The 13,879-nt window shown below is 39.0% G+C and overlaps 2 protein-coding genes and 1 pseudogene across 2 annotated transcripts; 1 reads left to right on the top strand and 2 right to left on the bottom strand.

The window, feature by feature from the left end:
• The first annotated feature begins 1,249 nt into the window (after nt 1–1,249).
• Nucleotides 1,250–2,272, top strand: LOC149159585 (hsp70-Hsp90 organizing protein 3 pseudogene; annotated as a pseudogene).
• A 6,731-nt stretch (nt 2,273–9,003) lies between these two features.
• LOC149159584 (uncharacterized) lies at nt 9,004–11,193 on the bottom strand. The gene has a single exon (XM_089434349.1). The coding sequence runs from the start codon at nt 11,191–11,193 to the stop codon at nt 9,004–9,006; it is 2,190 nt and encodes a 729-aa protein (XP_089290475.1).
• A 236-nt stretch (nt 11,194–11,429) lies between these two features.
• LOC149159583 (uncharacterized) lies at nt 11,430–13,116 on the bottom strand. Its single transcript, XM_089434348.1, has 2 exons — nt 11,810–13,116; nt 11,430–11,718 (listed from the first exon to the last, which is right to left on the bottom strand). The coding sequence occupies exons 1-2, from the start codon at nt 13,114–13,116 to the stop codon at nt 11,430–11,432; spliced, it is 1,596 nt and encodes a 531-aa protein (XP_089290474.1).
• Nucleotides 13,117–13,879: the final 763 nt, after the last annotated feature.

The raw sequence follows: 13,879 nt of genomic DNA, 5'->3' as shown, positions 1-13,879 counted from the left end.
CCATCAATAAACTACTCTATCACCTTTATCTTCAAAACTAGAAATGGAAACCAAATTCTTTTCCAAACCTGGTACATAGAGGATATTGTTGAGATGAACATTTCCACTAGATTCTAGCTCGATGGTAAATGCTCCAACATCTTCCATGGGATAGAAATTGTCATCTTCGAACTCCACTTTGTGTGATGTCTTTGTTCTTTTCAGGCTTGTTAGATTAGCACGATCCCTTGTCTGTTAATAACCTACATGTTGTCATCATCAAAAGAATGAACATAGAAGTGCTTACCTTCTTCATCCTTAACTTTCTTGGAGGGTTCCTGTTAAAATTGGAAACTAGGACCAAATTCCATCTTAGGCATTCTGAATATAATTCATAACAAGTAAATAAATAAAATAAATGTAAATATTAAATAATCAAAAATTGATTATGTTGAATAGTCATTAAGTTAATTGAAAATGCATGTCTAAAAGACATGCCTAATCATGAAAGGTCAAGTGTTGAGATATAAAAGCAGGGCCTCATTGTAACATTCATATCACTTGTACATTTTTATATATTAATAAATTATTATTACAAATACCTTTGTGTATTTTTACATTCAAGCCTCCAAGCTATCAATTTTTATGCTTCAGTCGTATCAAAGCCATGGCACATAATATAATCATGCGGGTCTTTGAATGTTTCTCGCCGCACAATGTGCCATTATGTTCACATCCCGATTGCGTTGGGCAATTTAGTGAAATTCAAGAAACATTTCAACGTTTAGAAAAATCATGTGCAAAAGTTAAAGGATGTCTAAAGGAAATCAATAATAAGGAAGATGATAGCGACAGTGAGGAAACAGAACAAGGTGAAGTAGGAGAAGAAGATGTTGACCAAAATGATGATAATGAAAATGAAGATGTTGTAGAAAATGATCAAGATAATGATTCCAATGAAGCTTATATTAATGTCAAAGAGGATGAAGTCATTGAAAATACAACACTTAAACATGTATAATCTATAAAAGAAGATGTTGACCAGAATGATGATAATGAAAATGAAGATGTTGTAGAAAATGATCAAGATAATGATTCCAATGAAGTTGATATTAATGTCAAAGAGGATGAAGTCATTGAAAATACAACACTTAAACATGTAGAATCTATAAAAGAAGATATAATACATGATGAAGTGGATCGGTATGAATTAGAAGAAGAAAAGAAATATGAGCAAAGGAAAAAGGAGAAAATAGTAGTCCCTCCCTTAATGTTGGAATTTCCATTATGCCCACCTCCAAGTCAACCAGAACCAGTGGATATTTCAGATGAGGAGAAAGAGAAGGCGGCTCAAAAAGCAAAGGCACAAAAGGAAAAGCAACTTGGAAATGCAGCTTATAAGATGGAAGATTTTGAGGTTGCTATTAAGCATTATTTGAAAGCAATGGATCTAGATGATGAAGATATCTCCTTCTTAACAAACATAGTTGTTGTCTATTTTGGAATGGGGAAGTATGAAAATTGCATTGAAGACTCTGACAAGGTAGTTGAAAGAGGGAGGGAGCTTCATTCAGATTTTAAAATGATTACACAGGCTTTGACTAAAAAAGGAATTGCATATGTTAAGATGACTAAATGTTCTAAGGACTATGAGCTAGCAAGTGAAACTTTCCAGAAAATACTTACAGAACATCATAATCCACCTACATTGAAGAAACTTAATGAAGCTGAGAAAGTAGAGAAAGATTCAGAACAACAGGGAGATTTTGATCCAAAGTTGGTAGATGAAGAGTGGAAGAAGGGAAATGAATTCTTTAAGCAGCAGCAGTATCCTGAGGCTATAAAGCATTATATTGAAGCTCTTAGAAGAAATACCAATGATGCAAGGGTATACAACAACATAGCAGCTTGTTATACGAAGCTTGCAACCTTGCCAGAAGGTCTCAAGGAAGAAAATAAGTGTATTGAGTTAGATCCATCATTTACAAAAAACTATTCAAGGAAAGCTGATATTCAGTTCTTCATGAAGGAATATGACAAAGCTTTGGAAACCTATTAGGAAGGTCTCAAACATGATGAAAACAATTAAGAACTGTTAGAAGGTGTCCAGAGATGTATTGAGCAATCAACAAATAGTTCAGGTAGTGATACATTTGGAGGTGGAGCAACGAATTTTGATTATGTATATGATGAATCATCAAGATTGGTGGAATTATTAGGGGTTCTTGCAGATCAATATGGAAGAATTTATTGTGAGATCAGATCGAAGATCCCCTTCAGTGGAGGCAATTAATTCCACCATGTGGCAGCAACCAGAGCCGCTGTTTCCACTTCCATATTTTTAATCAAGACAAATCAACAAAAATACATGAACAATCTGTGGCAGTATGACATTGTGTATAGATATCAAATCGTGTGCAAGCCATTTACTTTTACGTCTATTTACTTCAAACATGTAACAAAATAGGGTTGGGAATTCAAACCGTTGAAATTCCAAGCCAACACAGCTAAAGCCCTAGAGGTTTAAAACATAGTTACCAATCTCTGTGGAATTGGGTTGAAGATGATTGGTGAGTTTTGGAACTGGGGTCTCATTAAAAGACAAAACATCCATTATGTCATTGGCCTGCCACTACACCGTAGCCCATTTTCCATGGTCTTGACACCGCCCATTGACCTGGGTAACATATTGAAATGCCAAAAGCCTAGCCTGTGGGTCATGTCTTCATCCCCACTGCAACTCGACTACCAGTGTCTCCCCTCGATGTCTCTACTACGTATTCGATTGAGCTGTCAATGTCAAATGCCTCCACCATTCTCAGCTCCTGCGCCGACGACAACAGCATTTGATTGTCTGTCATGATTTTTGAAAGGTAGCTTTTCGTTATTAAGTTATATAACATATCAAATTTTATGTTATATAGTTACTATATAATTCATTTAAATATCAATGAAATTTAAAAAGAATTATTTGATTATTAAAAAAAAATCAGAAATAAATAAATAAATAAATAAAAATTATAAAACTAAAAAAATAACATAAAAATCAGTATTAAAAATAAAATAACATAAAAATCAATATTTAAAAAAAAATCAGTAAAAAAATTATTAAAAAAATATTATTATTATATTAAAAAAATTAGACTTGTTAAAACAATTATTATTTAAAAAAAAAAAAAAACATTCCAAGGAAATATTACTGATGAGCTATAAGACGAGAGGATGGTCAGATTATAGACATCGAGACGATAGACACTAAGCACTAAGTGAAGAAAATCCACAGCATTAAAGCTTTGAGGACAAAGCTTCCGAAGGAAGGGGCTACATTATGAATATAATTCAGAACAAGTAAATAAATAAAATAAATGTAAATATTAAATAATCAAAAATTGATTATGTTAAATGATCATTAAGTTAAGTGAAAAGGCATGTCTAAAAGGCATGCCTAATCATGAAAAGTCAAGTGTTGAGGTATAAAAGCAGGGCCTCATTGTAACATTCATATCACTTGTACATTTTTATATATTAATAAATTATTATTACAAATACCTTTGTGTATTTTTACATTCAAGTCTCTAAGCTATCAGTTTTTATGCTTCATTAGGACAGCTCATAAGATGGAGATGATTATTGCATTGGATTCCTCATTTCAAGAGATTCAATTTTGATATAAAGATCATCTCATTCTAACAAGAAAAAATGGAATTTTAAATTTATTCTTTCTCATGCTCAAATTGTCAAGGTTAGCCTCAGTGAAATGTAGGCTCATAAGCCCAATAGATATGTCTCCTCACCCTCAATGAAGTGTATAAATAGGATTGACCTCTCTCCTCATTTGGGCATCACTCATCTCATCATATATATCTCTCTCCCCTCTCTTGATTGGTTCGTATAGCTTGGAGGCAATCTTCTCTACTTCACACATGTGAATAGGAGGACAAATTTCTGGATTATTTGTCTGGCTAAAAATTTCAGGGTTATAGGGAAACGTTGGCCCTTTTTGTTTGACCAAGTTTTTACTAGGTTTTGGAGGCAAAAATCTGATTTTTTAAGGCCATTTTGGAGGACATTTTGGAGCTTCTTTAACCAGCGTTGACTTTCTGGTTAGGGCTGCAATTAACTGTTGTTGACTGCTGATTTTGACAGGAATGTTTTGGGCAAGTGAATTTGATATTTGTACTCTCTCCCTCTCTGTTGAACTATTGAATAATATTAATAAGATTTGATCAAATGGTTTTCCCCACATTGGAGTTTTTCCCTTGCATCTGCCAAATCTTGTGTCCTCTTGTCTTGGCTTGTCTTCTACACTTGTTTTTATGTTCTATTTGCATTTAATATCAATGTGTTTAAGTTAATGTGATTTCTACTGGAAATAATTGGAAATTGCCATTGAGTTGATAAGGAACATTGAAGTAAATTGTGCTAAAGCATAGAACATACCATTTTTATCTAAAATTAACATGATATCAGAGATCAAGTGAAAACAATGCCCAAGCAAGAGTGAGGAAAAGCATTCACTAAGGGAAGTTCTTGGACAAGAACTTGGAACTAGTCCCAATGACGGCTACATCTTACTTCAAATCCAAGGACAAGCTTAAGGAAAAATCTGACTATCATGCATGGAATATGTCTTTAGACTTGACATTGGAAGAAAATAATGCCATGGACTATGCCAAAGGAAGAGTAGTGGAGCCTCCTTCAAATGCATTCGCAGCAGCAGAAACTAAGTACAAGAAAGGTGAGGTTAAAGCTAAGAAAATTATTATTGGTTCTCTTCACAAGACTTTGGTTGCCTATATTTTTTATTTGGAAACATCTAAGGAGATGTCTGACATGGTTGGGATGTTCAAAGTAAATAATGAAAATCAAGTTCTCTTTCTCAAGAACAAGTTGAAACACATCAAGATGGATAGAGGAGAATCCATCCAATCCTACTTCATTAGGATTACTAAGATCAAGAATGATCTCCTATCTATTGGAGAATTCATTGGTGACAGGGAGCTCACTCTTATTGCACCTGGAGGACTTACAAGAGAATGGGATGTGATCAACACTACCATCCTCAACAATGACAAGATTTCTGGATTTGATGAATTATTGGCTAGATGCACTCAAGAAGAAATAAGGATGATGGAAAGAGACAAGCCCTCCAATGGAATTAATCGTATCGCCTTCTCTGCTCATGCTAAGAGGAATAACAATTTTGGTCCAAGAAGACAAGGTCAAGGGTTCAAGCCGGGATTCAAAGGCTTCAATTGTAACAGGTTTGGCCACTTCGCTAGAGTGTCCTCACAAGAATGATACTCCAATAGCTGATGACAACCACAACAACAACTTCAAGGGAAATGGAAATCAAAGGAACAATAGGTTCAACATCAAAGGAAAGAGGACTACTCCCCTACTCGAAATGGAAATGGTCATCCTCCCAAGAAGTCGAGAAACTCTGGGTATGGAGAAGTTAATGTTGGTGAAAAGCAAAAATAATGTTATCTTATTTCTTCCCTTATCATTTCCTCTCCTCTGGATACATTAGATCATTGGTTGATTGATAGTGGTGCCTCAAGGCACTTCACTGGGTAAAAATAGGCTCTCTCAAACTTGATTGAAAAGAAAAAGAATATGGAGATTATACTTGGGGATAATGCCACTTATCCCATGAAAGTAATTGAGATTGTTACTCTTCACTTAAATCAAGGTCAAACACTTCATCTACAAAAAGTGTTATATGTACTTGATCTAAAAAAGAATATGGTCTCTATTTCTACGATGGAAGATAAAGGTTTCAAGGTGACATTCATTGATGGGAAGGTTTGTGTTTGGAAAAGGAACCTAAGAGATGCATTCACTCTTGGATTCAAGGTTGAAGGTCTCTATCAGGTTGGAGGCAGTCCATTTGGAGCAATGACTTGTGATACTTCTCTTCAATCTGAATTATGGTACCGAAGATTTGCTCACCTTCATTTCAAAGCCTTAATTGATGTAAGGAAGATGGTCACAGGTATGCTCAAATTCAACTTAGATCATGAAGGTGTTTGTCAGTGTTTTGAAGATGGAAAACATACAAGGGGACCATTCTCCTCAATTGAAACTCAAACCACTGATATTGTTCAATTGGTTCATTCTGATCTATCAGGTATGTTGCACGTGACATCTTTAGGTGGATATTTGTACTATGTTACTTTTTTTCATGACTCCTCTCGCAAAACATGGATCTATTTCTTAAAGAAGAAGGGCAAAGTGTTCAAATGGTTCCGCTCTTTCAAAGCTTTGGTTGAGAATCAAATAAGAAAGAAGATCAAAATATTGAGGACCGATAATGGGACCAAATATGAGTCAAATGAATTCAATGACTATTGTAGAGAAATTTGAATTAAGGGGGGAACCACTACTACTTATACTCTTGAACAAAATGGTGTTGTTGAAAGAAAGAATCAAACTATCGTAGAAGCCACCCATGCCATGCTTCATGACCAAGGTCTACCGAAGTTCTTATGGGGAGAAGTTGTCAACACCATTGTGTATGTTCAAAATAGATGCCCACATCAAGAGTTGGACTTCAAGACACCCGAACAAGTTTTCACCAGTAAGAAACCTGATGTTTCTCATTTTAGAATTTTTGGTTGTCGTGTATATTTTCATGTTATGAAAGAGAAAAGAAACAAACTAGATGCATCTAGGAAGAAAGGAATGTTTGTGGGCTACAGTGAAAATTCGAAAGCATATAGAATATATGTGTTGGTTCAAAGGGAAGTGGAGATAAGTCATGATGTAACTTTCGATGAAGATTCTGCCCTTAGGAAAGTTTGAGATATTCCTATCCCTAGGAAGGACAATAATAATGATGATGATGCAAGAAAGTGGGATGAGTTTCTGTCTGATGATCTGATGTAGCGCTCTAACCATAGGTCTCCACAAAAACAATAAAACTAAACTAAATATCACACCAAGCATATGCATATAAAAATATTCAACAAATGATTCATTAATCAAGAAAATATCTACAGGAGAAATCATGGCCCAATGATTGGCCTCTCATTCCTCACACTCACTCACACACTTCTACATCTTACATGCCTCATGGCTCACCTCAATTTATACAAATGAATTATAACCCAAGGTAGGTTCTAGATCCCTAAACTAACTCCCAAAATATCTCTCATATCCATAAAATCTCTCATCCAATCCCTTATCCCTAGATAAGAGCTAACTAATCCATAATCTTCTCAAACCTTCCACAATACTCTCGAATCTTCTCTTATTTACAAGAATTATCAATATCTCCTAAAAACTATAGAAAAATACAATAATTAATTAAATCCTCACTTTATAAACTAACTTCTCTAGAAAATGATTAACCCAGGTTAGACACTCCTGCAACAAACTCCCCAAGTAAAATAAATCCATGGTTTTCCAACCATTAATCTTCAATAGATGATAAAACTCCGCTTGGATCCCAAACTTTAGTTTTTCGTTCATCATGTACTTTTTTATGTTGTCGATGTTTTGTGTTTGTTCTTTTCTGTCTTCCAAGTTTCCAGAATTTATGTTGTACTTGTCCTCCCTTTTTGCTAATGTATATTTATTCATTCATTAGTAATTTGTGGTCATCTCTGCTTTTTCTTTCTTCAATGAATATTTTATGTGATTCTTTCAACATCATCTTCTTCATATTTTCAATTTCAATATCTAACTTATCTTTGGTTGCGCATTATATTTTGTTTGTTGAACTTTATTGTCAATCTCTACGCTTTTGTTGCACCAGATTTCTTGATTTGAAGGTCTGTTGTCACACTCTGACTTTGGATTGTCCAACCATTCTTCTATGAACTTCAATTCTGCTGCAATATCTCTCATGTTGACATTTGGCCCATCATTTTCCAATTCATCAACAACTGGCTTCATGTTTGTATCAATTTGTTGTTTAGCAACATATCCTGCATGCACACACCAATGGTTAGATTTAAAAAGATGAGGTTTGACAGATGAATCTGTCTTCAGGTCTTCATGTTGGTCTTCTAAACAATTTGTAGTGTCGTATGTGGGAATCGAACCCACGCTCATACCATTATCTTCATCACCAAGCAATGATCCTTGCTCTGGTTTGCAAATGTATATATTTGTCTGGAGCTTCTTTGCTTCTAAAATTTTCAATTTACGCTTTTGTCTTCTCTCCCTCAATTGTTGGATTGGCCATTTAACTGTTCTCTTTATTACCCATCTATGTCTCTGTCTTGGTAATATCTCTAGCAACACGTCAAGTCGTACCTTTAATTCAGCAATCTCTTTTTCGTCATCACCAATACCAATTTCTATGGCATCATCGTTGTGACTTTTCTCTCGATCCATCTTCATCTTCTTTCATGAACTTCCCCTTGTTCACTGTAACCTACAACTGAATCACTTTACCAAGTTATCTCCTCTGAACTTGGACAATGGTTCACTTCACTTGAACCTTCTTTTTTAGCACACCTTGCTCTTGTTTTTGTTGCAAACAAAAATTGCAGTAACTTTTCAAATTATCCTTACAACACTTTGACGAGACTTTTTGGGTGTCGGGCTCCGCCGATCATGCACCCATTACATTCAAAGACTCAAACTTTTTGACTTGACTTTATGACTCTTAATTTCCTTTTGACTCCAAACTTTTACGTCAATATATATTGGTGTACTTGACTCTTGACTCAACCTCTACAATTTTCTTTAGTAACCTCACTTGAACTCAACATTACAATTCCTTCCATCAAACTTGTCTCTCAACTCGATCAATTTTTTTTTCCACTGGAAAAATCAGTAACTTTCATTAATGTTTGAAAATTACATAAAGCAGATGCCGAGGCATTACTGGATTGTTCATACAAAATTCACCTCATCAAGGTGTTGTTCTGTAGGTATAAGCAAAATTGTTCTGTGTACATTCATCTGACTGTGCATTCTATCCGTTGTCCGAAAGAGGACTCTGTTTATAAACATAATATCCATGTTCTATATATGTCTATTAACAAAAAACAAAAACGCCATTGTCTATCAGCTATTGGGACTGTTGTCCCTTTGTTCTCTTTGATCTATGAATGGCCTGTGGTAAAATTGATACTCCACTGCTCCATTCTGCTCCACTATTATCCCCTCGCCTCGTGGAAGTAACGAGGCCTCTTTGGATAATTTGTCAGCCTCGCTGTTATGCTCTCTGTAAATATGTAAACATGTGCAATGGTTAAATGTTGCTTTGAGAATGAGTGCATCATGTAATAAATTGCTGAGAGTGTGTGTATGACAAGTAGTGATATTGTTAATCCAATTAACAACCACCAATGAGTCCCCAAATATATTGATTCTTGTATGATGATGTGATAATGCAAAATGTAGGAGATTGTGGACAGCAGAGAGCTCAGCGAAATTATTTGATCCATTGCCAAAGCCCATTTTTGCAAGGTATCGATGGTGTTCATTTATGTGCAATACAAAACCCCCGCCACATCCATCCTGATTTGCTGCTCCGTCGAAGAATGCCCACGGGATGGTTCTATCAAAGTTGGGCATGGGCTGTATGGATCTCGGTCTCGGGGGTGGAGGGTCTGGTAACTCATGATATGCTGCAATGATGGTGGCCTCAACCCGATTCCATGATATCAATCGGTCTTCAAATATAGCCCGATTTCGAGCAAGCCATATATGCCAAGTAGCCACAGGTGGAAGGTTTTGTAATTTAGTGCCCGGATGACATTGAGACCAAGTATCCCAAGCACTCCTAATATCGATCCCTTTCCAATTGACAGCGATACCCAACAGATTACATATGTTGTTCCATAGGTTGAGGATGACAGGGCAGAGGAGGAATATATGATCCTGAGTCTCTGATGCATTTTTACAGAAGATACACCATGATGGGCCAAAAATGGCTCTGCGGGTGAGATGTTCCCCTGTGGGTACATTGCCGTTTAGTGCACACCAAAGGAAAAGTTTGGTCCGGGGAGGAGCCTTGAGCTTCCAAATGGATTGCCACCATGACTGTAACGATTCAGGCATTCTGTGAGAAATGAGAGCAGTGTATCCAAATTTTGGAGCATATATACCATGATCAGCAATGCACCAAATAAGTTCATCCGGTCCTTGTTTTATACGAATGTGAGATTCAGATAATGCCTCAGTATAGCGATCCCATTCCTGATGCCATTGTAAAGGGAGATCCAATTGTTGTGCGGATTTCCAAGCCTGGGAAAATATATCAGTGCGCTGTTGGTCTGCGATCTGTGCAAAATGTCGGATATCCCGGGCCTGAAGGTGCATTATAAGATCTGGATTAAGGATATGTCTACCCCCACAGTTAATCCAAGGGTCCAAACCAATTCTGCCTGTCAATCCATCATTAATGCGCCAAGCAAGATTGTTCCGAATGAGAGGAAGGGATTGAAGCAAGGCCTTCCAAACCGATGAGCATCCCATTGTTGACCAAGTAGGGAAACGGGCCCAATCCAAAATATTATGAGGCCAAATGTATTTATAATAGACTACCTGTGTCCAGAGATTTTGACAAGTAAGCAGAGTCCACCCCATCTTGGCGGCCAGTGCTTTTGCAAATTCAGGTAGTTCCTTTAGTCCCCATCCTCCCCACTTTTTGGGCAATGAGATTTTCTTCCATTCGATCCATGCAAATACTCTTTTATCCTGACTCCCATTCCAGAGGTATCGGTTGCATAACTGTTGTAGCCGCCTCAGGATGTTTCTAGGAATCCAAGCTAGGGCCATCCAGAACACCGGGGTGGCTTCTAATACAGACTTTATGAGCACCAGTCTACCAGCCCTGGAGAGATATCTGAAGCTCCATCCTGTGAATCTTTTTTCCAATTTGGCAACCAACCAGACCCAGTCAGCAATCCTTTGGCAAGTAGGTTTCAGATTGAACCCCAAGTATTTGAGACCTCTATCCAGGGGGTGGACCGAGTAAGGGAATGCTTGTAAGCCAGTCTGGGTCTCCTGTACAGATGTGCGTGCACAGGTAATGGTTGATTTCATCTGGTTTGGCATCATACCCGTTGCAGAGGAAAAAAGTTGTAGGATCTTTGAGAAAGTTCGAGTGTCACGAACACTGCCATTGAGAAGTATAAGAACATCATCCACAAAGAGTAGATGAGTGAGATAGCAAAGGTCAGTTATGCGAAGGCCCCCAATGTCTCCAGATCGCTTGGCCGCTTCCATGAGGCGGCTGAGACCTTCCATGACCAACAGGAAGAGTAGGGGCGATAGAGGACACCCCTGCCTCAGACCCCTCTCCGAATGAAAAAAATTTGTGGCCGAACCATTGATAAGAATACTGAAAGATGGTGTGGTAATGCAGGCCATGATCCAAGAAATGTATGCATGAGGGAAACCCAGATGAATGAGGATCATTTTGAGATAGAGCCAGCTGACACGGTCAAAAGCTTTAGACAGATCGATTTTGAGGAGGATGGCTTTTAAGTTCTTCGACCAGATGGAATGGAGGGCTTCTTGAGCGAGTCCAATGGCCTCATGGATCTGTCTAGATTCGAGAAAAGCAAATTGCTGCGGGGCAATGGAACGGGAGAGGATAGGTCTAAGTCGATTTGCAATGGTCTTCGAGATGATTTTATAGAGGCAGTTACACAAAGAGATGGGTCTGTAGTCATCAAAGGATGTTGGGGAGTCAGATTTGGGGATGAGAGCGATGAATGTAGAGTTGATGGCATGATATAATGATCCAGAAGTCCGGCTTTCTTCAACCACCTGTAGTAAGTCCTGACCCAAAACATCGAAGAAAGCTGTGTAGAATTCAATGGTCCATCCGTCCGGCCCTGGGCTTTTGTCTTTTTTGAACCATTTCAGAACTCCTTCCAGTTCCTCAGCAGTGACCGGGTCAGTTAAGGTCTCCACATCTTCTTCCTCCACGAATCTCGGGAAGTGGTTAGCCACATTAATAATATCAAGTAAGTTTTCTTCTCGGGGACTCTTGTAGAGGTTCCTGAAATGAGTGATGCCCAGGTGAGCGAGCTTATTGAAATTGTCCGCTATTTCTCCATCCGGGGTAGGGAGCTTCCAGATAGTATTAGATACCTTCCTGCACTTTGCAAAGTTATGGAAAAACTTTGTGTTGTCATCCCCAGCTTGAATCCATAAAGCTCGGCTCCTTAATCTAATGGATTCCTCTCTCTCTTTGAGAATCTTGGCTTTTTGATTCTCAAGATCAATAAGCCTACATTTGTCTGCAGCAGTCATGAATCCTTGTCCTCTGTCATCGGTGAGTGAACATAAGTCCGCTTCAATATGGGAGAGCTGTGCTGTTTCACGTTCCAATTTCACCCTTGCCCACTTAATAGTAATATGTTTGATTTCTGAAAGGTTCCTGCAGAAACCTTTGGCAAGAGGAACAGAGTCATTGATGGGATGAGAGGCCCAGTAATCCTTTATCAGCTGGATATAGTCCGGATCCTTCAGCCAAGAGGGATTGAATTTGAAGGGTGCCTTGGGTTTCTTGGAAGGACCCTGAATCTCCAGGTATATAGGATTGTGGTCCGAAATCCCCCCCGAGCCAACCCATTGTCTGAAGAGATGCAGGTGCTGAAGAAGAGGGCCCTTTAACAGAAATCTGTCAAGTCTGCGGGCAAGTGCAGCATCCCCAACCCGTCGGTTCCGCCAAGTAGGAAGGAGACGCTGCAATGGAATATCCGAGAAATCTGATTGTTCCAGTAGATTAGTCATATAATCAGTGATAGAGTCAATTTGAGCCTCAGTGCCCCATGACTCCCTGAAACCCAGAGAGAAATTGAGGTCTCCTCCTATAATAACATGGTCTTCATTCAGCAGGGGTAGCTGAAGAGTATTCCGCCAGAATGATTCTCTCTGGGAGCATGGAGCATATATATTGACAATCCTGAGATCCATGCCAAGATCAGCCGAGAAGAAATCCAATCCAATGAACCCTGCACCTCCCCAGGTTGAGATAGGATTAATGGACCGAGGGTTTAATCCAATGGCTAGACCCCCAGATCGTCCCACAGCATCATTTGCAAAAAAACTCCATCCTGGGACCATGGCTTGCATGACACGAATAATTTGATCTGCAGAGCAGAGGGTTTCTTGTAGCATGATAATGTCGATAGGCTCAGTATCAATGAGCCGCTTCATGGCTAGTTTTTTGGAGGAACTAGCCAGTCCTCTGCAATTAAAAGAAAGACACTTCATGGGGGAACACCTCTCGGGGTGTGTCCTGCTCTAAGAACCCCGTCAATGGTCGCTTGTCGGCCAGAGACCACCTCTGCCCCAGCTTGTTTGATGGCTTTAGAAAGGTGTGATTTTCTCCCTCTGGTATGCAATGATGCCCCCTCAGGTATGACAATGCCCAGACCCGAGTGACCGACAGCCTGCTCTTTTGATGGATTCCGAGACCGAAGGAAATAAGGGTGAGGAGGGGAGGATGGGCACGGGGAGGAGAAAGACTCGGGAGATGTAGTAGAGATAATAGGGTCAGTGCATGCAAGAGGAGATGATAATGTGCAGGGAATCATGGAGATATGTGCAGATGGACCAGAGGCATGAAAATCATCAATAGACGAATGCAAAGTTGGGAAAAAAGAAACAGAGATCATACCCGCTTCTGCCGCCGAACGAGCCCTAGTTTTTGGAGGCGAGGATCTCCGGAGCCCAGCATCGTCCGCGGGTGGAGAAGCCGAAGGGGCTGGTCCAGCAGAAGGAGGGCGAGATATGATGGGGGAAGCCGTCCTGGTAGTCACCGGGGTGCCTTTCACCGAATCTGCAGCTTTCTTATTGAGTGGACAGTCCTTCGCGAGGTGTCCCACTTTGTGGCATCGTCTGCAACGGAAGGGAACCCCTTCATAGTCCAACAACTGAACTCGAATGCACCTACCCCACTGAAGCGTGATCTGTTCCT

The sequence above is a fragment of the Pinus tabuliformis genome, chromosome 5_2 (genome assembly GCF_031772625.1).
Source record: "Pinus tabuliformis cultivar Carrire ecotype Pingquan chromosome 5_2, CPIR1, whole genome shotgun sequence".
Classification (NCBI taxonomy): Eukaryota; Viridiplantae; Streptophyta; class Pinopsida; order Pinales; family Pinaceae; genus Pinus; species Pinus tabuliformis.
The sequence above is the reverse complement of the archived record's forward strand: the minus strand, read 5'-3'. Positions and strand labels throughout refer to the sequence as shown.

Coding starts and splice junctions, on each gene's coding strand:
- LOC149159584 (XM_089434349.1), bottom strand. CDS start 11,193: ATGGAAGGTCTCAGCCGCCTCATGGAAGCGGCCAAGCGATCTGGAGAC.
- LOC149159583 (XM_089434348.1), bottom strand. CDS start 13,116: ATGAAGCGGCTCATTGATACTGAGCCTATCGACATTATCATGCTACAA. Junction 11,719..11,809: donor CTGGAAGGAGTTCTGAAATG/GTTCAAAAAAGA, acceptor GACTTACTACAG/GTGGTTGAAGAAAGCCGGAC.